The sequence below is a fragment of the Nymphaea colorata genome, chromosome 1 (genome assembly GCF_008831285.2).
Source record: "Nymphaea colorata isolate Beijing-Zhang1983 chromosome 1, ASM883128v2, whole genome shotgun sequence".
NCBI lineage: Eukaryota > Viridiplantae > Streptophyta > Magnoliopsida > Nymphaeales > Nymphaeaceae > Nymphaea > Nymphaea colorata.
Genome location: NC_045138.2, coordinates 33716405 through 33740819, shown reverse-complemented (window position 1 = coordinate 33740819; position 24415 = coordinate 33716405). Strand labels below are relative to the sequence as shown.

Here is a 24415-nt window from a genome sequence, read left to right as displayed (position 1 = left end):
GAAAGACTAGTTGAAGAATGACATGGAGGTTTTAAAGCATGCAAACAGCATTTATGAAGTTACAAATTTAGAAAAAGGACGTTTGATTCGGAGAACGTAATTGCATAATTTTTTTTGGGGGAATTACATTAGACTTGCTCCCTTGGACCGGCTGGTGCTTTGTAGCATTGGGTGGTGTTTTTAGCCTGGCAGAGCAGAAATCCTGTTTCCAATGGGGTTAAGGGTTTTAAGCAGCAGATTTTTTTTTTTTTTTCACCTCTACTATATACGGAAGACAAAGGTGGTGGTCTAGAAGTCGAGATGCAGGAGAAAAGCGTCTTCCTTTCCCTTTGGAATTAATACTCAATAAGAGCAAAAGTAGATAAGTAACTGCATATGACAAAAATGGACGCGCTATGTGGACGTGCCGGAGTGGTTATCGGGCATGACTAGAAATCATGTGGGCTCTGCCCGCGCAGGTTCGAATCCTGCCGTCCACGCATTTTGTTCCATTTTACTTTCCACCATTTGATGGTGGCCCCATCGCATTATGAATTATGCTATCGGTCCACAATATAAAATACATGGAAGCGCAACGTAAATGCAACACTCTCCAAGATTCCACGTCCCCGCACGGGAGCAGGAGGTGAGGCATCTCTAACTTCAGTTCTGACCTCTTATAATTTCCACTGTTTCGTTCTTTATTGACTCCCAATTTGAATAAATGGGGATTGCGCGCAGTATTAGTCATAACCATCAGGGGTCATCAATGCATTTTTTTTTTTTTTTTTACCAACCGTTGTATCGTTGACACCGACTCAGGACCAGGGATTAATAAGTCTCGCTCACCCGAAACAATGGTGCCAATGACCTCTATCATAGAGATTTTAAAATGTTTTGAAAAAGTAAATGTAAAGTGAGTTGTTGGATATTCTTTTCACTGACTTGGATAAGTTGCGGTTGGATCACGAAAATTGAAACAGTTAAATAATTGGATGCAACCGAAGTCATGGGAAAAACACAAATTCAAAAAAATTCATTTGCAATATATTCTCTACCCGCCAGACCCACTTGTATCAAACCATGAGCCCCGCATGCACCGCGTCGTCATCCAACGAAGAAAAAAGGATTTTGATTCTTGAAAGCTTTTTGCCGCAGCCCTTTTCGCATCTTAGTGTGATCATGGGGTGTCCCTTTCTCTCTCCCCGGACGCCGTTCCAGTAGTAGCCTTGATGCCGATTGCTCGCTTTCAGACTCATTCCTCGATTCTTGATCTCCGCTTGTGTTGAGTGGAGACCGATCAAATTATGTGCGTCAGATCGTTTGTATCGAATGAGACTGTTACGGGAGGAACATTGCCGCCGACGGTGATGTCTGCTAGGGCTTGCAAGGGCGAGATCAAGCTGCCAAGTCGTCTCGGTGAAGTTCATCTCGAATGTGAAGGTATGCCTTTTTTCTTGCTAGGCTTAGCAACGATAACCACGGTGAAATCTAATTATCGGGCTTTAATCTTTCGGAATTCTTGCTCTGATTTCCAATTCCGTGGAAAAGTGGCGAGTTTTTTTCTTTTTTTCTCATGTTTCCTACATCATGCTTATTGTTTGTATGCGTATCCCGAGTTTTTTTTTTTTCTCTTGGCGACATGCTTACAGTGGACGCAGTCCCAACCGGCGATCGGGAGCGGAAAGCGCGCCCCTCGATCTTCAGATCAAGTATTCTTTCCACTTCATTTTTCTTGATTTTCTTTTGGGCATTCTCAAACTAGGGTTTTTCGATGGCGGAACTGCTATTGAGAATTGTTGCTTTTGCTTGTAGGGTTGGCGACTAGTTCATATCTTGAAGATGCAAGACGCCAAGTTCAAAATTTTCATATATAGTCACATTCAGGTATTTAGTGGAATCTGCATTCCATGTCCAATTTGAATTTGATCACTAGTTGGATAGAGACTTTCTCACCAAAACCCTTATGCACGGAGTCAGAAGATAGTATCCAAATCATTGACATTGGCCCGTTACAAGATATCATTTGACACCATTGACGGATCAGTACTCCCACTAGCATGGACATAAATATATTTATGGAAGAGGTTTGGATAATGAAGTTTTGCTTGCACAAGACGAGCCAGAGACTCAGACGAAGATAAGGTACTCTTGAAGACCCTGTTGTTGCGCTCTTTCCAAATGCGCCACCAAACTGAAATGAGCCACAACTTCTAGACACAACCCCAAGAAACCGTAAGGAGGGGAGAAGGACAGAAGAGAAAAAAAAAAAGATGAATGGGGGTGGGTCCGGAAGGCTACTAACAAGAGAAGGCCAGGAGGAGGCAAAAACACTAAAGAAAAAAGAGCAAAAAGTAAAAAGGTAGATCCGAGACTCAGTCGCGGCGAGACTAAGGGGACACTGGTTAGTTAAGCCGACGCTGCAAGTGGTCAAAAGTGTTGATGTGGTCAGTAAGAAGAAGCCAAACAAAAGCAGTGGCACAAGGAGAAGGGCCAGAGGACCAAAGGGATCAGGGTGGGAGCGACGCCACAGAAGAACCAAAGGAAGCCAGGTAGCAAGAAGAAAAAGTGAATTCATGAGAAGGTGAAAGAGGCCAAGATGGGGATGCGAACGATGGAAGGTTAGCAAGGCGGAGGAAGAGAGGAAGGGCAGAAAGCAGATTGCACAAAAACTGAGAGGGAGAGGTGTGAGAGATGGAAGTATTCCAATCACTAGGGAAAGACATGTCAAATTTGGAGCAAATGAACAAAGTGATGAGAGAGTGCTTAGTTGCTAGACGCCACCACCAAGAACACAGAGAAGACTCACAAGCTCGAGTAAGGTTGGTAATCCCAACGCCCCCAAGAAGACGCGAAAGGCAACCACATCCCAATGCGCAAGGCGATCTGAAGGTCGGTCACCATCTCAGATAAATTTAGAAATGATCTTGTCAAACATTTTCAGAACAGCCACAGGAGGTCGAAAGACCGCAAAAGCATGGAGAGGGACAGACGCAAGACAATGCTTAGCAAGAGTAATACGACTTAGGAGAGAAAACAGTTTTTCCTGCCAACACTAGAGGCGATCAACAAGCTTCTGCTCCATTCCATTCCAAAAGGAGGGTGCATGAGACGACAACGTAAACTGAAGACCCAAGTAGTCCATAGAAAGACCAGTAGCTTTGCACCCAAAGCAAACTTCCGCAATAATCATCGTGGTGGGATCCGCGCGAATGAGAGAAATGTGACATTTAATAGAAAGACCCAAATGAGCTCAAAAACCCGAAGGATAAGCCAAGTTCTTACAATCTGTTGGCGGGAAGCAGCGCCAAACAGGAAAAAATCATCAGCTCAACATACTAAAGGGAGGAGAGAGCCTGTAAGTGGGGGAGTGAGTGCGGAGTGAGGAAGCCTACGACCGCAACGTGACAAAATAAAGCTGAAAAGCACTCAACAACTAAGTTGAAGAGCAACGGCGATAACGGACAACCCTGACGAAGGCCACGACCTAGACAAAAGAAATCGCCACACAACCCATTGAAGGAGACCGCTAGTTGGGCCTCAGTGACAATTGAAAGGATCCATTGCCTAAACGACGGACCAAAAGCAAGGCGTGTGAGGAGGTCAGAAAGAAACTCTCAACTAACCGAATCAAAAGCTTTAGAGATGTCCAACTTAAGGATGAAGGAAGGAAGACACAGAGAGTATAGGGAATGAACAACCTCATTGGCGAGGACCACAACGTCCTCTAAACACCGACCCTTGATGAAAGCAACCTGGAAGAGGTTAATGATAGACGACATAACAGGCGCAAGCCGTAAGGAAAGCAACTTAGCAATAATCTTGTAAGGAGTGTCTAAGATGAAGATCGAGCGAAAGTGAGTGACGTCCGTAAAGTTAGAATGCTTAGGCACCAAGTCATAGGTGGCTTGATTAAATTCCTGAAAGACGGAGTTGGAGGCAAATTCATCACAAAACTCAAACACATCAGCGGTACAAACCTCCCAAAAGGTACAAAAAAATTCAATAGGAAAGCCATCAATGCCGGGCGCCTTACCAGAGCCAAGGGCTCAGACAACATTCTTGATCTCTTGGTGCAGGAAAGGCAGCTCAAGAGCGATCGCACATGAGACAGAAAGGGAGGAGAGGTGAAAATCTGGCAACGGGGCTCGAAGCGAAGGGGCTTAAAGTAGAAATCTAGAAAATGATTCCATAAATCTACTTTAACTGTTGAGGAGATTCAAGAAGTCCTATCATACAATGTTCCATAAATTTGTCTTATTTGTGAGGTTGGACCAATGGCAAACCATTCTCATTGTCAAGAGACCTTAAAATATTATTTGACAGCCAAAACACTCATAAAGTGTTTCATGAATCTGCCTCTTGGAACACACAATAAATTATATCAAATGGCACAATTGGCTATTTGAAAAATGACCTCATTAACATTTATTTGAGGTAATTACACTAAGATTTCACATCATGAAGCCCAACCAAGTTTGGCTCTTACAAGTCCTTCAACTGAGCCAATAAGAGCAAACAATGAAATGAGAAGACAGAAGATGCTGAACACCTCAAAGACCACCCACTTGGTACTCCATGATCTCACTCTTTTCTGCACCATGTACATCTCTATTGGAAAATATATGGCCAGAGGCCAGAAGTTAAGGGCACCTAAGATGCCCAACACTTGGTTAAAGTAAGGAAAGTACATGGCCAGTGCGACTGTGGAGACAACATACAGGGTTCTAAAGCATAGCCTGAGTAGTGTGACATGGTAAACTGGCAGACGTGGTACGCTAATACAGAAATCCTTCCTCAGAAACGTCATGCTTTTGGGGAGCATCCTTTCTATTACTTTTTCAGCAAATGCAAACACTGGTTGACTGTATACCTGCAAAAAAAAAAAAAAAAATTCATCTTATGAAATTAACATTGATGGTAAGCTAAAAACAGGAAAAAGAATAAGCTAAAAACAGCAAAAAGAATGCACGCCTGTCGGCTGGTTTCTTTCATAAATTCAAAATTAACCAGTTTTAAGATTGATAGTAAACGTGGTTTCTTTCAGGCTCTGTCTCTCTCGGGGCTTAGCCGGATTATTGCCAGATTATATTAACAGAGATTATATTAACAAGGGCAAAAAAAATAGGAGAAAAATTAGCAAAGAAAACAAGAACATAAAACATGCAAAAAGAAGAACAAGAACAAAAAGCAAGACTAGCAGGAGACAAAAAGATAGAGAGGGAGCCGATGAAATGATTCCACAGATCTACTTTAAATATTGAGGAGATTCATCAAGGCCTACCATAAAATGTTCCATAAATTTGTTTTAATTGTGAGGTAGATTCATGGGCCAATGACAAACCATTCTCATTGTCAAACAGAAATATTATTTGACAGCCAAAACACTCACAAAGTGTTTCATGAATCTGCCCCTTGGAACACACAATAAAATTATATCAAATGGCACCATTGGCTATTTGAAAAATGACCTCATTAACATTTATTTGAAATAATTACACTAAGATTTCACATCATGAAGCCCAACCAAGTTTGGCTCTTACAAGTCCTTCAACCGAGCCAATCAGGGCAAACAATGAAATGAGAAGACAGAAGATGCTGAACACCTCAAAGGCCACCCACTTGGTACTCCATGATCTCACTCTTTTCTGCCCCATGTACATCTCTATTGGAAAATATATGGCCAGAGGCCAGAAGTTAAGGGCACCTAAGATGCCCAACACTTGGTTAAAGTAAGGAAAGTACATGGCCAGTGCAACTGTGGAGACCACATACAGGGTTCTAAAGACCAGCCTGATTAGATTGAAATGGTAAACTGGCAAACACGGGAGGCAAATACTGTAGTTCTTTTTTAGGAACGTCATGCTTTTGGGAAAAACTTTTTCTATTAATCCTTCAAAAAACGCAAACACTGGTTGACTGAATACCTGCAAATTGTACAATTGACAGACGAAATAAGAAGCGAAGTTTTTTTTTTTTTTTAAAAAAAGAAAAAGCAAAACCAGATGGCCGCTTAACTTTTGCCCTGTCCCCCTCTCTGTAAAACTACCTACTTTCATGATCGAGCATCAGTAAGGAATACCACTTTAGAAGCAAATTAGGGTAGGTGATAGAAAGTACTTCACCTGGTAACCACCAACAAGATGCAACACAATGCAGGCATTTCCAAAGTCAATGAGCCAATATGGCTCATAGAATCCAAACCCAGTGAGAATGTTTCCAGGTGCGTCGTCCCCAAAAGCTGCATAACCGAAGCAGGCACAAGAAAGATAGAACAATGCTGTTATGGAAATGGAGACAATCGATGCTCTCTTCACTATTAAGTTCTCCGGAGGCTTGGACCTCAGGGTATCCTACAATCAGTTGGTTTACAGCATGTCAATATGCATGTTTATCTGGACTTCTAGTGACGATGAAATAAAAGTTCTTGATCAATTGACTTGAAGCACAAGTTCGGGTCCTCACCTGAATCTCTAGGAGGATGAAAGAGTAAGGGAAAGAGAAAGCTATGTCACCAATTGCTTGAGAGACCCTCCACACTTTCTGCGCTGTGGTAGCCGTTTGAACTCCTCTAATATTCCCATAAATTCGTTTATTATCTGAAACACATCATTTTTGAATTTTCAGCAGAAGGAAAGACTAAGGCTGTGCATTGCCCGACTTGGGCAAAGAAAAGCATACATGTGTCTATACTCATAAACTTGAAACCCACCTACTACTCTAGCAATTCCAAGGCCTAATCCTATTGTAGAATAGAAGACAGACATGATTGCAGCGACAGCAGAAAGCCAACTCATGTTGTTAAAATCTGGGATGAGGGAGCACAATATCTGAATCACCCCAAACAAGATCATGTAGAAAGTGTTCCCAAACTGGCAATCAGCATTGTGCCCATTCGAGTGAAAACAATTTGATTTCCGTATAGCCCTGCATCAGCCACGTTGTATTGACTTCAGAACCACATAAGCTTGAGAAACAAATAAAGAAAAGAGAGAGTTTATGTAGACCTCATGCTCCCTGCAGAAGTAAGGACATAGGCTACAGCAATCCCATACATATACAGATATTGCAGTAGCCCACATGCCCATATCTGGTTCTTCCCTGAAAATTAACACAATTAAGAAAAGAAAATGAGGAACCCGTGCCTATTTCATGAACATTGAAAGTGCAGTGAAGAGAAAAAAATAGATGATTAATCAAATTGTTTCACGTTTGACGTTAATAAAAAGCTAGTTGAACCAAATTCACTTTGAAAACATGACACCTCCAAGTACTCCAAACTCAGTAGCGCCTCAATCTGCCTCGATTCGAACAACTTACCGACTCATGTCCCACTACCCATCTTGTTATATGTATATATATCGCCGACATTTTATCAATAAGAAGAATATTTTTAAGTAGGCGGGTGGGGCTCGTGGTTGACGAACAACACAAAAGGCAGAATCCGTTCAAAGGATTGTCGAAGAGTCCAACAGGTCAGAAAGCGGATACGCAGATGATCACCAGGCCCGTTGTTTCTGAAACGGACGAAAACCAGAGAGTTAAGCTGCCATGCCAACTCCTCTGGCTTCCTTAAAAGGTGGCCATGAGTTGACAGGTGAGGATATGCAGACCCGCATGATCAACTACTGCAAGATCATCGATCTTATTAATTACTTTGCATTTCTTTTCGTATTAGAACCATGGTCGTGTAGGCTTGGCATGTATCAGAAACAGCTCATTTGATATTGTCAACGATAAAATAATGGCACGCCGGCCTCGTAGTACTGATTCATATACGTTATATTAAATTCAAGCGCACATGACATGTGTGGTTGTCCTCGATTGGTGTTCTGTTCATCTAATTAAATACTGAGAACTCGATCAACCATTGATGGTATTCCACAAGGGGGTGTGCGCATGTTGGTATATCTTTGGATCTACACACGGGAACAACAACTTTAGAAAAACATTAATAAACATTTATAATGTGCTCTGATAATGACTCGAATGATTTACCTATTCCACAGCCACAACATTGTCATCATCCATCATCACTATCATTATCATGACACTAGCTTATTGGCAAACTTTCATTATCGTCACAGAATTTGCCTATGTTTTCCTGTTCACTGACATTCTCCGTTTTAAATGTCGGTAGCACTCACAATTTGCCGGATATTTCAATGTAATTTATCTTTTTCTCATACATATGATAGTCAGTGTAAGGAACGATGGAATGGATGATCTAAATTCACATGAACTTGAATCAAGAGAGAGATGAGCAAATTTACCTAAGTTTACGCGCACGGCGTCCATGTAGGTTCGGTTTCTTTTGCCAGTGACAGAGTCGGGAGATCTGTAACAATCTGAAAGCAGATGAACAGATATATACGTGATGAATGCGAAGATCACCATGACTAAAGGGCCTCCGATCCAACCAAGCTGGGCTACGCTCCATGGCAGTGACAGCACCCCAGCGCCGATCAACGCAGTGACTATGTGAGCGATGCATGTCCACAAAGTACCTGGTAAGACAGACCTCCACGGTCAGTGAGAGCTTAAACAGTACTAAAACTCATCCCGTTGAAAATTAATCAGCGAGGCAAGTTAATGAAGACGGTGGCGTTAAGTGAACTAGCTAGCGGATCAGACACAAGGCATTCAAGTTAAAAAGTATATGCCTTCAATGTCTGCCAAGCCCCTGCTGCCAATTACAGAAGAAGAAAGGGGTGCAGAGAGTGGTGAGTGATGTTAAGCCAAAGTAGAGTTCAAGAAGGGGAATTCGAGTTGCACAGAAACCCCACATAGTCGTATCTACACATATACAATAGATGCTACAGCATTTACATAGATTGGAAATCGGTCCATTTTGTTACTAAGAGCCAAGAGGAAGCGATTTTGACTAAATATAGACCAAATGCATTCCAGGATTCCACATGGCGGATTGCCTCATCATAGTTCAGCATCACCGCAACAATGGAAGACATCGAACATGTCAAGCAGAACAGAAAAAAAAGAAGAAGGAAGTACCAGTTCTTTTACACTCCTCGCCATCTTCTGAAAAATATTTAGCAGCAACTTCCGCGTCAGCACTCTTCCCTTCAATCTCCATCTTTCTCAGCTGCCGAGTGGGGGGCCTGAGCGTCTCAGTTATAAATAAGCAGAAGAGTAGGTGGTTATATTTCAGGGTCAGGCTTTCGAAAGTCAAAGAACTCAAGAAGCCACCCACCGGAAAAAAAAAAAAAGGCGGCGTTTGGTGGTTTTGGGTGTGGATAAGTTGACCACCGGAGCAGGGGGCCGATCTTCTGCCGGGATCTCAGAAGAAGGTAAGAGAGTTTATGGAGTTTCGCTATCAGCCGTTGGATTCCTGTTGAAATTTTTCAGAAGATCTTTGAACAGAGAGTCCCCATGTTTCTACTGGCCTGTGGTCCGAAACACATCTCGAAAGCGTGGATAAGCTAACTGTCCTTGTCACCATCCAAGACTTGGAGGTCCAAAAAACAATGTTTGGATGCGTATGATTGCAGGTGAAGAATGTCCCCCGACGCCCGCCTCAGAGGCGTGGCTGAAAATTTGGTTTTTTTTTTTTTGGAAGTTTTATCTTTGAAAATTGTAAAGTACTGTCATTTACTTATCCGCATTGAGCATGAAAAACAAATTCTTATTAATCCTTTTTTGCAAAAAGTTTCCCTTGAGCTTGTTTTTGGAGTCACGAAGACGAAAAGATTGAATTCCCATTTCCCATGGTTCCCTATTCATTGTTTTTGGATTCAGTTTCGGCCAGTTACCTGAATTCTAATTCTTGTAAGTTTCTTAAATCCGGATCGCTTTTTGTAAACTAAGTAGACTAATTTCCAGGCGTTGAGCTTTAAACTAATTTTAGTTGTCATAGCATATTGCAAATGCCATGTATCTTTCTCTCCTCCTTGTCCTTCCTATGTTGTTTAGCAGACCTACTGAATGGCCCTGCTCAAGGTGCATATGTAGGTACAGATAACCTTTCGACATTCAATCCTTTTTTTACCAATTATTGGTTTACTCGTTGTACTGCAGTATTAGCCCTCAATAGTGATAATTGATAAAATATGAAGGGTTTTGTGGGGATCCATGAACCAAAGGAATTATTAACCCACCTTTCAACTAATTAACAGGTTGGCGGAAGTTCGTTCGTCACTAAACTAGTGAAGGTGATAAGATCGGCAAGGTTGTTAGCGGTGCAAAAACTAGCAAATTATGATCATGAATTAAAGTAAGACTTAAGGGAGGCAGCGGCTTCAATGTCTTCTTAAGTTGAGAAAAATGATCTGTTGTGTCCACCAGCTTTGAATATTCGGACTATATATGAATACAGCAAGTGTCTAAGAACTAAACGGAGGAGGTGATACCACTTTGGTTGATATATCGGCAAGAACTTTATTTTAAAATGTTGCAGATTGTATTATTAATTTTTTAGTATACTTTGGTTTTTCTAATTGTACCATGAGTATCATATTTGTTTACATGATGTCCATGGATGACATTCTAAAATAGTCGTTTTGCTTCCAAGATGTCACTTGATGACTATTAAATGTGCCAAATTGTAGTTTTTCTTTGCTAAATCACATGTCCATGATATATTACAATTAGCTTCTTCAACGCCTCTATTCTTTAGAAGTGACAGGTTGTCAAACCTATCAAATCTATGGTTTGGTGATCTCTGTGAGCTTATGAATCCCATCTCCTTAGCTGCACAGTTTTGAAGTTTTTCTTTCACAAATTGTACCGGGAAATTTTTAGTATGTTTTGGTTTTTCTGATTGTAGCCGTTTTGCTTCCAAAATGTCACTTGGTGACTATCAAATGGCCAATTTGTAGTTTTTCTTCGTTTAAATCACATTTCCTTGATCTGTTACAGTAATCTTCTTCAAACTCTCTATCCTTTAGAAGTGGCAGGTTGTCAATCACATCGAATCTATGGTTTGGTGATCTCGGTGAGCTCAAGGATCACTTTTCCTTTTGAAGTATTTCTTTCACAACACATTTTTACGCCCTAGGGGTGCTTTCTCCTTGTAGAACTACGGACTGATGAATTTTCAGCCACACTGACATCACATTATCACATTGATCAAGTGGTATTCCCTCAACAGCTTTGTCATTGATACTTAACCTTAGCAACATCTTAGAAAGATCAGTCTGTGCCTTCTCCTTTTCTTTTGTCACCATCGGAAAGGATAGAACTACCGCATCAGTTCTGGTTACCATCGCTTCTTGGGGTGACAGCAATGGTGACTGCAGTTTTTTGTTCTTCCAATTTCCTTACTGGTTTACCTTTAAGAATTGGTTCTGGTGAATATTTCTTCTGGTTTACGTTTACTTCTGCATATAGGTGGTTAATGAAGCTAAATTTTCATAATTAAATTTGGTTTTCTGCATCTTGGTTTAATTATACTAAGTGGGGGCTCCGTGAGGCGTATGTCCCACAGAGCGCATTCTATGAAAGTTTAAATTAATGGTTGAACTTTGGTGGATTTGGGTCTAGTTAATGAAGAACAGCCCCGCAGGACCTAGGTCACTGCCTCATAACTTTGTTAACTATATGCTCAATGCCCCATGGAAAAAAAAAATATCGGGCTCCGCCCCTTCAATTTATCTTGGCATCTGTATCCTGTTCGAGTGATATTCATAGTCCTTGTTCGGTGTGCATCATTAGTTGTCATTACGATTCACGTTTCGTAAACTGTTTTTCTTTTAGCACTCCCTTACATATTTGGTGATTTGCTTAACTAGACCATAGCTAGAGATTTGGCCTTACTGCAACCTGTTGCCAGTTTCTGTGAATCTGAAGACATTGCATTCAAGGGAGCATATCTGGTGTGGCAGTACTATTGCAGTCAGGGAAAGGCAGTAATTGCCAGAGGCGTGATCGTTCATCCTGAATGTGAGTTAGAAGATGATTAACGAGTTTTATCAAACTGAAGCTGCCCACTTGGTGTGGTTCCTCAAATTGAACAAAGCATGGAGTCAATAATGAACCTTTTACGATTCACTTCTATTGGGAACCGTCAGAAACACGATAAAGTTTTTGGTTTTAGGAAGAAATGGAAATTGAGTGCCGTAGTGAATGATCATGATATCTATTCAGCGACAGAGAGAGAGAGAGAGAGAGAGAGAGAGAGAGAGAGAGAGACAGCTTCTTGATTGTCGACAAGTTGAATCTGGAATTAGAATCCCACTTTCATAAGTTGAACACAGTAGTGGAATGAGATATGGTTCCATGTCCACAAATTAGTTCTTGTGACAGAAGCCACCTTGAGAGTTTAATTCTAAGAATCTAATCCTTGGATTAGAGGGTCCTGCAATGCCATAGGCATGGATACACTCTTACGGAAATAAATGAAAAAAGATGTATTTATTGGCTGGGTACCATTACCATCAGTGCGTGTGCATGTCTGTATGTGCTTCCATCTTAGAATTCAGCAAAGACACAAGAGACCGTCGGGAGCTTGAAATGTGGCTCAATTCAGGGCTCGTTGTGGTGTGGCCATCGGTCCAGACAAAAGATCTCAGCATTCAGCTCGTCACCAGCAGCAAGAACTCGAGGAGAGTAGTGAATCTTTGGGGATGGAAACATCAGGTTTTTTGCGCACGGAAAGAATTAGGCTGAATCTATTGTGCTGAATGAAATCCTTCAGGATTTTTGTAGATGGCACCGTCATGAGTTTTTTCCTGGCTGCCAACAACAAGCAACGGACATGCTGGCTTAGAAGATATCTTGAAGATTGAACTGACTGCAATCTTAACTTGCTTAATGTTAAAGCTGATAGAAAAAACAATTGATCGAAAGCAGCTACTATTTTCAGAAAGGAACAGTACTCTTTAACATGCTATCAGTCACATGAACGAAGAAAAGCTGGTTATCATTAAAGATAACCTTATCAGGATTGTGAAATAGCAGCAAGCATAAATTGAACAGGTAGCTTCATACACCTGTGAGACAGGTTCACGTTTGAAGGAGGTTAAAGTTGAGGAACAATATTGTCCTATGGATGGATGGATATGAAGGGCTTAAGGTACATGGTAAGTAGGGAAAGAAAGGATTGACTTAGAATCTATCGTATTCTGATTTTCCACTTAACCATATTGGACTACTTCTTCAAAGAACTACAGGACTTGCATTCCTATGCTTGCTTGTTGTGTAAGACCCACGATTTTTATTAAGTTTCCTTAAACATTTGGAACGTTAATTTGAGGATGAATTATCAAATGGAAGATCAAATGATTTATAATGAACATCTCAACTGTCAAGTTTATCATAAATGAGATGTTTTTGGGAAAAGATAAGGATAATGATGTAACTGCAAAGGGGAAATCATCGTTTTACTTAGCATTAGAAGGGCACGTCCAACAACAGAGAGATTGAGAGAGATTGAGACTGAAGTTCGTGGCTGCTGGAAAGGAACCAGAAGCAGAAGTTGCTGCCAAGATTTTCAGAGGTATGAGAATATTCAGTGATGAATAGCATGAAGCCATGTACTTTCTTTTGATTTTGTAGATACATATACATGTACGTCTATGTATGCTTATGCCTGTAGTTCCTTGTGATTTTCAAGAAACAAAGCATGCTAGGTGTAAGGCATGTTGGTATCGGTTGAACTTTGAAACCTCTATGTGCTTTCATCCGTGAGAAACCAGAACTACAATCAACCCAAAAACAGAGCATGTCTCTCAAACCAACTACAGAAGAAAAACGGAGAGATAAACATAGTTATACAGGGATAAAACGTAATAACACAATTGCAAAATAAAAAGGAGAGGGCAGCCCTGAACGACATCGACAGAGGGCAAGGCCTGCCCTGCTTGTCGTGCAAGTGTAGAATCAACATCTCATATTGAGGGAAATACAGTAGGTTTTATTGAAGAGCACTCGACCGACTGAAAAGAACAAAAAAAGGGGGTTGCCTCTTCATGGTGGTAGCAGAGGCAAGTTGGGGAAAACAAGGACGACGACATTGAAGTTGCAGGCGTCCTCCCGTCGTTTCTCTATGATTGTCAGTTCATCCCCGTCGCAGCGAAGGTGAAGACTGAGGAAGACGCCATTGAAGCACCGGTTTTTGGGGAGGCTGGTTTTCACACTGTGGATCCGCTGGAAGAACGAGAGGAGAGGATGAGGCGGCGGCGAATGAGAGCGTCGGACGGTCGACGGAGCCGCAGCAGGAAGCCTAACGCTGGATCTGGCGCGAGACGGGGAGATCTCCCTCGTGCCGGTGTTGGGTCGCTGGAAACGGTGGAATCCCCACCGCTGGTCGAGCGAGAAGAAGACGGAGGAGCAGCTCGTATGAGAGAGAAAACGAGGCGTGAAATGAGAGAAAAAAAAGAGAGTCGGCAGTTTTTATATTAAGTTGGAAAAATTTCAAAACGGGTCCACTAATTAGCAATAATTTATGGATAAGCTGTTAAAATTTGTAAATGTTCATGCCGCATCATTTTTGCTAAAAAACCTCTTCAAAAAGAGGCTTGCGAAAGTGATTTTCAATAAGAACCAGATTTTAATATGAAGTTGCGATTTGGTACCCTCCGGATTCTTGAAATTTCCAAAAGAGGGTTGTTACAAATTAAAAACGAAATGATATGTTTTATTACTTTTTGATGCTCGTTGTGGTGTTTAAAATTTCAGAAATATAGTTCTGAAAGTAACTTTGGAACCATTAGAGGAGGAAAGCCATGCTTTGGAGAATTTAAATATAAATTTTATTGTTTCAAAAAAAGATTATGATATTGTTAATCGATGTTTCTAGATGCAATGAGTTTTGCTCTATTGCTATTAAATTAAGATTTAAAATAGCTGAATTATTCTGTTTGGGAAACCGAGCCTGAGGGCGGGCGGTTTCTGTGAGAGGTACTAGACGATGTCTAGCATTGGTAAACCCTCACTTTTGAAATTCGAAGGCGAAACGTGGACTTTGTGCAATGGTTTATGCAAGTGCGAGCTTTCTGTTTTGCCCAGTGATCGGTTTCGTCCCGGGAGGTAGTGGTGCGTCTGAGCTCACTGTTGACGCACGCTCCTCTGGCTGTACTGGAGGGCCCACAGGGTATTGGGCGGCACAAGGGCCCGGGGTACTGCTGCTGTTTTGGGAGAGAGACATCTCCTGGTCCCTCAAACCGGGTTCCTAGAGGGGCCATGCTGCTGCAGCGGCGATCTGGGATATCTCAGGAGGCTTCACTTCAGGTACCCTCGATCCGTTGGATCGCCTGGTGAAGAGATGTTATGTTCTGCCCGTGAGTGCCCACGGGGATTTCTGTTGCTCGGCACGATGACCTTGACATTGTCAGAGGACCACGGTTGGAAGCCTACGAAATTTTGGAGGTTGTGCACACCTCGTTCTGTCTTTGGTGATGTGATATGTATTAAGTTTCAGAAAACCTATGGTTGTAGTTCATAAGGTCTTTTTGGAATTGTTTTACGAAACTAAACATTATTTTGGGCCATGTTTCATTCATGGCTGGATTTTCTCATACTCAGAGGAATTCTGACCCTTCTTTCTATCTACAGGTAGTCATTGATAGATTTTGGCTTTGGAGCGACGACCTCAGTCTTGTGATGGACGGTCATTGGCATTCTGGACACTGCATCGGTTTTGGGGATTTGTGGTTATTTTTGTTTGGGTCCAAGTATTTTATTATTGAAATAAAACAATGTCTTATGTTCTGGTCATGACTCAATATTGCTTCCGCTATTATAGAAATGAAAGAAAATTTTTGGTGTCAAAAATTGGGTCGTGACAACTTTGGTATCAGAGCACAGTGTCTAGAGTCAATGTCCAATGCCAAGGTCGATCACAAGCAGAGGAAAGGTCATCCAAGCCTGTTAACGAATGTGTTTTTGATTTAGTGTGAATATTGAGTTTTAAAATTTTAGAGTAGCTTTAACGAATTGTTTTACTTACGAATACAATAGTTATATTTTGTGTTCCTCCGTGTGGTGTAGTTCAATGGCACGTACTAGAGGAGGAAGTGCTAGAGGCAGAGGCAGAGGACCTCGCAGCACTAGGAGTCAAAATGTGGAGACTCGTTCTACCAGAGCTGGGACACGTGTTGGAAATAATCAACAACAACAAGCGTTCATCATGAACACATTGCATATGATGACGGGAGTGATGCAGGGTCTGGTGCAGAATGCTTCTACAGGAGGAACTAGTACAAACACAAACGGAACGACAAATGGTGAGGCAAGGGGAGTAACTCACCAACAGTTTATGAGTTTGCATCCTCCGAAGTTTTATGGGAAAGGCACTGCGGACGATGCCGAAGAATGGATAAATGAAACAGAGGAGATCTTTACCACCCTGGAAGTGCCTGACAACAAGAAGGTTCGGTATGGAACCTTTATGCTAAAAGGAGATGCTAAGGAATGGTGGCGGACGCAACGTGAGGTGAAGTTCGCAAATCACGAAGCGACCTGGGGAGAATTCAAGGAAGCCTTCACACATGCCTACATTCCAACCTTCACACGGGAGAAACGCATGCAAGAATTCCTGGACCTTCAACAAGGGAGTCTGAGTCTGCACGAATACATCGTCAAATTCAGACATTTGGAAAAATATTGCCCCCATGTGTATACTGCTGATGCGGACCGAGCAAATAAGTTCGTCAGAGGACTTAAAGACGGGTTGCAGAACCAAGTAATTAGTAGTCGTTCGAGAGATCTAGACGACGCTATCGACATGGCCACACGTCTTGAGGAGGGCTGGAACAGGATGCAAGGGACAAACAAGAGGAGTGAATTTATGCGATCCAAGTCGAGGCCAGACATGCGCAGCGACATGGTGAACCAAGGGATAGATTCAAGAGACAGAGGCCATCAACATCCAGGCAGGACGATGAATGTCCCACATGTCATCGCCAACACCCGGGCAAACCATGTTACAGAGAGGTCGGGGCATGTCTCTATTGTGGAAGGCGAGGACATTTTATTCGTGAGTGCCCGAAGAAGAAAGAGGCAGAACAGGGGCGAGGTGTAGCCAACCAACCAGCGGAGAAGAAGGTACCTGGGAGAGTTTACGCAACCACGGTTGAAGATTTGAGATCCACTGATGTGAATGAAGGTGATAGATTACGAAGAAGTTGATTTGCAAGAAGACATAACAAAAGAACAACCACTGCGGATAATAGATCGAAAGGAACACGTGTTGCGAAATAAGACTATCTCATTAGTTCAAATAGAATGACAACATCATAGAATCAAAAAAATGTATGTGGGAGTTAGAAGAGGACATGAGAAAGAGTTATCCCCAATTGTTTCAATAAAGTATGCTCAAATTTCGAGGACGAAATTTCTTTTTAGGGGGGAAGGATGTAAGACCCACGATTTTTATTAAGTTTCCTTAAACATTTGGAACGTTAATTTGAGGATGAATTATCAAATGGAAGATCAAATGATTTATAATGAACATCTCAACTGTCAAGTTTATCATAAATGAGATGTTTTTGGGAAAAGATAAGGATAATGATGTAAATGCAAAGGGGAAATCATCGTTTTACTTAGCATTAGAAGGGCACGTCCAACAACAGAGAGATTGAGAGAGATTGAGACTGAAGTTCGTGGCTGCTGGAAAGGAACCAGAAGCAGAAGTTGCTGCCAAGATTTTCAGAGGTATGAGAATATTCAGTGATGAATAGCATGAAGCCATGTACTTTCTTTTGATTTTGTAGATACATATACATGTACGTCTATGTATGCTTATGCCTGTAGTTCCTTGTGATTTTCAAGAAACAAAGCATGCTAGGTGTAAGGCATGTTGGTATCGGTTGAACTTTGAAACCTCTATGTGCTTTCATCCGTGAGAAACCAGAACTACAATCAACCCAAAAACAGAGCATGTCTCTCAAACCAACTACAGAAGAAAAACGGAGAGATAAACATAGTTATACAGGGATAAAACGTAATAACACAATTGCAAAATAAAAAGGAGAGGGCAGCCCTGAACGACATCGACAGAGGGCAAGGCCTGCCCTGCTTGTCGTGCAAGTGTAGAATCAACATCTCATATTGAGGGAAATACAGTAGGTTTTATTGAAGAGCACTCGACCGACTGAAAAGAACAAAAAAAGGGGGTTGCCTCTTCATGGTGGTAGCAGAGGCAAGTTGGGGAAAACAAGGACGACGACATTGAAGTTGCAGGCGTCCTCCCGTCGTTTCTCTATGATTGTCAGTTCATCCCCGTCGCAGCGAAGGTGAAGACTGAGGAAGACGCCATTGAAGCACCGGTTTTTGGGGAGGCTGGTTTTCACACTGTGGATCCGCTGGAAGAACGAGAGGAGAGGATGAGGCGGCGGCGAATGAGAGCGTCGGACGGTCGACGGAGCCGCAGCAGGAAGCCTAACGCTGGATCTGGCGCGAGACGGGGAGATCTCCCTCGTGCCGGTGTTGGGTCGCTGGAAACGGTGGAATCCCCACCGCTGGTCGAGCGAGAAGAAGACGGAGGAGCAGCTCGTATGAGAGAGAAAACGAGGCGTGAAATGAGAGAAAAAAAAGAGAGTCGGCAGTTTTTATATTAAGTTGGAAAAATTTCAAAACGGGTCCACTAATTAGCAATAATTTATGGATAAGCTGTTAAAATTTGTAAATGTTCATGCCGCATCATTTTTGCTAAAAAACCTCTTCAAAAAGAGGCTTGCGAAAGTGATTTTCAATAAGAACCAGATTTTAATATGAAGTTGCGATTTGGTACCCTCCGGATTCTTGAAATTTCCAAAAGAGGGTTGTTACAAATTAAAAACGAAATGATATGTTTTATTACTTTTTGATGCTCGTTGTGGTGTTTAAAATTTCAGAAATATAGTTCTGAAAGTAACTTTGGAACCATTAGAGGAGGAAAGCCATGCTTTGGAGAATTTAAATATAAATTTTATTGTTTCAAAAAAAGATTATGATATTGTTAATCGATGTTTCTAGATGCAATGAGTTTTGCTCTATTGCTATTAAATTAAGATTTAAAATAGCTGAATTATTCTGTTTGGGAAACCGAGCCTGAGGGCGGGCGGTTTCTGTGAGAGGTACTAGACGATGTCTAGCATTGGTAAACCCTCACTTTTGAAATTCGAAGGCGAAACGTGGACTTTGTGCAATGGTTTATGCAAGTGCGAGCTTTCTGTTTTGCCCAGTGATCGGTTTCGTCCCGGGAGGTAGTGGTGCGTCTGAGCTCACTGTTGACGCACGCTCCTCTGGCTGTACTGGAGGGCCCACAGGGTATTGGGCGGCACAAGGGCCCGGGGTACTGCTGCTGTTTTGGGAGAGAGACATCTCCTGGTCCCTCAAACCGGGTTCCTAGAGGGGCCATGCTGCTGCAGCGGCGATCTGGGATATCTCAGGAGGCTTCACTTCAGGTACCCTCGATCCGTTGGATCGCCTGGTGAAGAGATGTTATGTTCTGCCCGTGAGTGCCCACGGGGATTTCTGTTGCTCGGCACGATGACCTTGACATTGTCAGAGGACCACGGTTGGAAGCCTACGAAATTTTGGAGGTTGTGCACACCTCGTTCTGTCTTTGGTGATGTGATATGTATTAAGTTTCAGAAAACCTATGGTTGTAGTTCATAAGGTCTTTTTGGAATTGTTTTACGAAACTAAACATTATTTTGGGCCATGTTTCATTCATGGCTGGATTTTCTCATACTCAGAGGAATTCTGACCCTTCTTTCTATCTACAGGTAGTCATTGATAGATTTTGGCTTTGGAGCGACGACCTCAGTCTTGTGATGGACGGTCATTGGCATTCTGGACACTGCATCGGTTTTGGGGATTTGTGGTTATTTTTGTTTGGGTCCAAGTATTTTATTATTGAAATAAAACAATGTCTTATGTTCTGGTCATGACTCAATATTGCTTCCGCTATTATAGAAATGAAAGAAAATTTTTGGTGTCAAAAATTGGGTCGTGACAACTTTGGTATCAGAGCACAGTGTCTAGAGTCAATGTCCAATGCCAAGGTCGATCACAAGCAGAGGAAAGGTCATCCAAGCCTGTTAACGAATGTGTTTTTGATTTAGTGTGAATATTGAGTTTTAAAATTTTAGAGTAGCTTTAACGAATTGTTTTACTTACGAATACAATAGTTATATTTTGTGTTCCTCCGTGTGGTGTAGTTCAATGGCACGTACTAGAGGAGGAAGTGCTAGAGGCAGAGGCAGAGGACCTCGCAGCACTAGGAGTCAAAATGTGGAGACTCGTTCTACCAGAGCTGGGACACGTGTTGGAAATAATCAACAACAACAAGCGTTCATCATGAACACATTGCATATGATGACGGGAGTGATGCAGGGTCTGGTGCAGAATGCTTCTACAGGAGGAACTAGTACAAACACAAACAGAACGACAAATGGTGAGGCAAGGGGAGTAACTCACCAACAGTTTATGAGTTTGCATCCTCCGAAGTTTTATGGGAAAGGCACTGCGGACGATGCCGAAGAATGGATAAATGAAACAGAGGAGATCTTTACCACCCTGGAAGTGCCTGACAACAAGAAGGTTCGGTATGGAACCTTTATGCTAAAAGGAGATGCTAAGGAATGGTGGCGGACGCAACGTGAGGTGAAGTTCGCAAATCACGAAGCGACCTGGGGAGAATTCAAGGAAGCCTTCACACATGCCTACATTCCAACCTTCACACGGGAGAAACGCATGCAAGAATTCCTGGACCTTCAACAAGGGAGTCTGAGTCTGCACGAATACATCGTCAAATTCAGACATTTGGAAAAATATTGCCCCCATGTGTATACTGCTGATGCGGACCGAGCAAATAAGTTCGTCAGAGGACTTAAAGACGGGTTGCAGAACCAAGTAATTAGTAGTCGTTCGAGAGATCTAGACGACGCTATCGACATGGCCACACGTCTTGAGGAGGGCTGGAACAGGATGCAAGGGACAAACAAGAGGAGTGAATTTATGCGATCCAAGTCGAGGCCAGACATGCGCAGCGACATGGTGAACCAAGGGGATAGATTCAAGAGACAGAGGCCATCAACATCCAGGCAGGACGATGAATGTCCCACATGTCATCGCCAACACCCGGGCAAACCATGTTACAGAGAGGTCGGGGCATGTCTCTATTGTGGAAGGCGAGGACATTTTATTCGTGAGTGCCCGAAGAAGAAAGAGGCAGAACAGGGGCGAGGTGTAGCCAACCAACCAGCGGAGAAGAAGGTACCTGGGAGAGTTTACGCAACCACGGTTGAAGATTTGAGATCCACTGATGTGAATGAAGGTGATAGATTACGAAGAAGTTGATTTGCAAGAAGACATAACAAAAGAACAACCACTGCGGATAATAGATCGAAAGGAACACGTGTTGCGAAATAAGACTATCTCATTAGTTCAAATAGAATGACAACATCATAGAATCAAAAAAATGTATGTGGGAGTTAGAAGAGGACATGAGAAAGAGTTATCCCCAATTGTTTCAATAAAGTATGCTCAAATTTCGAGGACGAAATTTCTTTTTAGGGGGAAGGATGTAAGACCCACGATTTTTATTAAGTTTCCTTAAACATTTGGAACGTTAATTTGAGGATGAATTATCAAATGGAAGATCAAATGATTTATAATGAACATCTCAACTGTCAAGTTTATCATAAATGAGATGTTTTTGGGAAAAGATAAGGATAATGATGTAAATGCAAAGGGGAAATCATCGTTTTACTTAGCATTAGAAGGGCACGTCCAACAACAGAGAGATTGAGAGAGATTGAGACTGAAGTTCGTGGCTGCTGGAAAGGAACCAGAAGCAGAAGTTGCTGCCAAGATTTTCAGAGGTATGAGAATATTCAGTGATGAATAGCATGAAGCCATGTACTTTCTTTTGATTTTGTAGATACATATACATGTACGTCTATGTATGCTTATGCCTGTAGTTCCTTGTGATTTTCAAGAAACAAAGCATGCTAGGTGTAAGGCATGTTGGTATCGGTTGAACTTTGAAACCTCTATGTGCTTTCATCCGTGAGAAACCAGAACTACAATCAACCCAAAAACAGAGCATGTCTCTCAAACCAACTACAGAAGAAAAACGGAGAGATAAACATAGTTATACAGGGATAAAACGTAATAACACAATTGCAAAATAAAAAGGAGAGGGCAGCCCTGAACGACATCGACAGAGGGCAAGGCCTGCCCTGCTTGTCGTGCAAGTGTAGAATCAACATCTCATATTGAGGGAAATACAGTAGGTTTTATTGAAGAGCACTCGACCGACTGAAAAGAACAAAAAAAGGGGGTTGCCTCTTCATGGTGGTAGCAGAGGCAAGTTGGGGAAAACAAGGACGACGACATTGAAGTTGCAGGCGTCCTCCCGTCGTTTCTCTATGATTGTCAGTTCATCCCCGTCGCAGCGAAGGTGAAGACTGAGGAAGACGCCATTGAAGCACCGGTTTTTGGGGAGGCTGGTTTTCACACTGTGGATCCGCTGGAAGAACGAGAGGAGAGGATGAGGCGGCGGCGAATGAGAGCGTCGGACGGTCGACGGAGCCGCAGCAGGAAGCCTAACGCTGGATCTGGCGCGAGACGGGGAGATCTCCCTCGTGCCGGTGTTGGGTCGCTGGAAACGGTGGAATCCCCACCGCTGGTCGAGCGAGAAGAAGACGGAGGAGCAGCTCGTATGAGAGAGAAAACGAGGCGTGAAATGAGAGAAAAAAAAGAGAGTCGGCAGTTTTTATATTAAGTTGGAAAAATTTCAAAACGGGTCCACTAATTAGCAATAATTTATGGATAAGCTGTTAAAATTTGTAAATGTTCATGCCGCATCATTTTTGCTAAAAAACCTCTTCAAAAAGAGGCTTGCGAAAGTGATTTTCAATAAGAACCAGATTTTAATATGAAGTTGCGATTTGGTACCCTCCGGATTCTTGAAATTTCCAAAAGAGGGTTGTTACAAATTAAAAACGAAATGATATGTTTTATTACTTTTTGATGCTCGTTGTGGTGTTTAAAATTTCAGAAATATAGTTCTGAAAGTAACTTTGGAACCATTAGAGGAGGAAAGCCATGCTTTGGAGAATTTAAATATAAATTTTATTGTTTCAAAAAAAGATTATGATATTGTTAATCGATGTTTCTAGATGCAATGAGTTTTTCTCTATTGCTATTAAATTAAGATTTAAAATAGCTGAATTATTCTGTTTGGGAAACCGAGCCTGAGGGCGGGCGGTTTCTGTGAGAGGTACTAGACGATGTCTAGCATTGGTAAACCCTCACTTTTGAAATTCGAAGGCGAAACGTGGACTTTGTGCAATGGTTTATGCAAGTGCGAGCTTTCTGTTTTGCCCAGTGATCGGTTTCGTCCCGGGAGGTAGTGGTGCGTCTGAGCTCACTGTTGACGCACGCTCCTCTGGCTGTACTGGAGGGCCCACAGGGTATTGGGCGGCACAAGGGCCCGGGGTACTGCTGCTGTTTTGGGAGAGAGACATCTCCTGGTCCCTCAAACCGGGTTCCTAGAGGGGCCATGCTGCTGCAGCGGCGATCTGGGATATCTCAGGAGGCTTCACTTCAGGTACCCTCGATCCGTTGGATCGCCTGGTGAAGAGATGTTATGTTCTGCCCGTGAGTGCCCACGGGGATTTCTGTTGCTCGGCACGATGACCTTGACATTGTCAGAGGACCACGGTTGGAAGCCTACGAAATTTTGGAGGTTGTGCACACCTCGTTCTGTCTTTGGTGATGTGATATGTATTAAGTTTCAGAAAACCTATGGTTGTAGTTCATAAGGTCTTTTTGGAATTGTTTTACGAAACTAAACATTATTTTGGGCCATGTTTCATTCATGGCTGGATTTTCTCATACTCAGAGGAATTCTGACCCTTCTTTCTATCTACAGGTAGTCATTGATAGATTTTGGCTTTGGAGCGACGACCTCAGTCTTGTGATGGACGGTCATTGGCATTCTGGACATGCATCGGTTTTGGGGATTTGTGGTTATTTTTGTTTGGGTCCAAGTATTTTATTATTGAAATAAAACAATGTCTTATGTTCTGGTCATGACTCAATATTGCTTCCGCTATTATATAAATGAAAGAAAATTTTTGGTGTCAAAAATTAAGTCGTGACATGTTGTGGTAGCCCCCTGTTCGTAAGTGAAGGTTTTCTGGTTACCCGCGGTCAGTGGTTGCTAATCTATCTTTAGCTTTTGTTGTTGCAATGGAGGACGTCGATGCAAGAAAACCTTTCTAAGATTTTCTTGGCTTAGATCGAGAAGATAGTGGGGAAGTATTTGAACATAAATTTTCAGTTGCAAATATTTCAAATATGAATATATAGGACTAGGAGTGTCCCTTTGTAAGTTACCCATTACTCTTGGTCCTTACAAATAGACGATTTTATGCAGATTCATGAAATATTAATTGATAAAATTTACTTTTCCGTATCTACCATCTGCTTTCATCAAATTGATATCTACAAGTCCAAAATTTGATAACTGTACGTTATCACA

At 42.2% G+C, this 24415-nt stretch overlaps 1 protein-coding gene, 1 long non-coding RNA gene and 1 other non-coding gene across 4 annotated transcripts; 2 read left to right on the top strand and 1 right to left on the bottom strand.

Moving 5' to 3' along the window:
- The first annotated feature begins 397 nt into the window (after nt 1-397).
- TRNAS-AGA (transfer RNA serine (anticodon AGA)) lies at nt 398-479 on the top strand. The gene has a single exon. It is a non-coding gene; the product is annotated as a tRNA-Ser (tRNA).
- Nucleotides 480-1110: 631 nt separating this feature from the next.
- LOC116256127 (uncharacterized) lies at nt 1111-10343 on the top strand. Its single transcript, XR_004173059.2, has 4 exons — nt 1111-1422; nt 1632-1691; nt 1795-1866; nt 10113-10343. It is a non-coding gene; the product is annotated as an uncharacterized LOC116256127 (long non-coding RNA).
- On the bottom strand, nt 4382-9499 carry LOC116256116 (probable amino acid permease 7). 2 transcript variants are annotated; one of them, XM_031632334.2, is made up of 7 exons: nt 8992-9499; nt 8253-8486; nt 6987-7080; nt 6692-6906; nt 6445-6578; nt 6105-6332; nt 4382-4852 (listed from the first exon to the last, which is right to left on the bottom strand). In XM_031632334.2, exons 1-7 carry the CDS (start codon nt 9071-9073, stop codon nt 4439-4441), a joined length of 1401 nt encoding a protein of 466 aa, XP_031488194.1. In that variant the 5' UTR covers nt 9074-9499; the 3' UTR covers nt 4382-4438. The 2 variants fall into 2 exon arrangements, with proteins under 2 accessions (XP_031488194.1, XP_049931510.1); XM_050075553.1 differs by lacking the exon at nt 4382-4852 and adding an exon at nt 4888-5906.
- Nucleotides 10344-24415: the final 14072 nt, after the last annotated feature.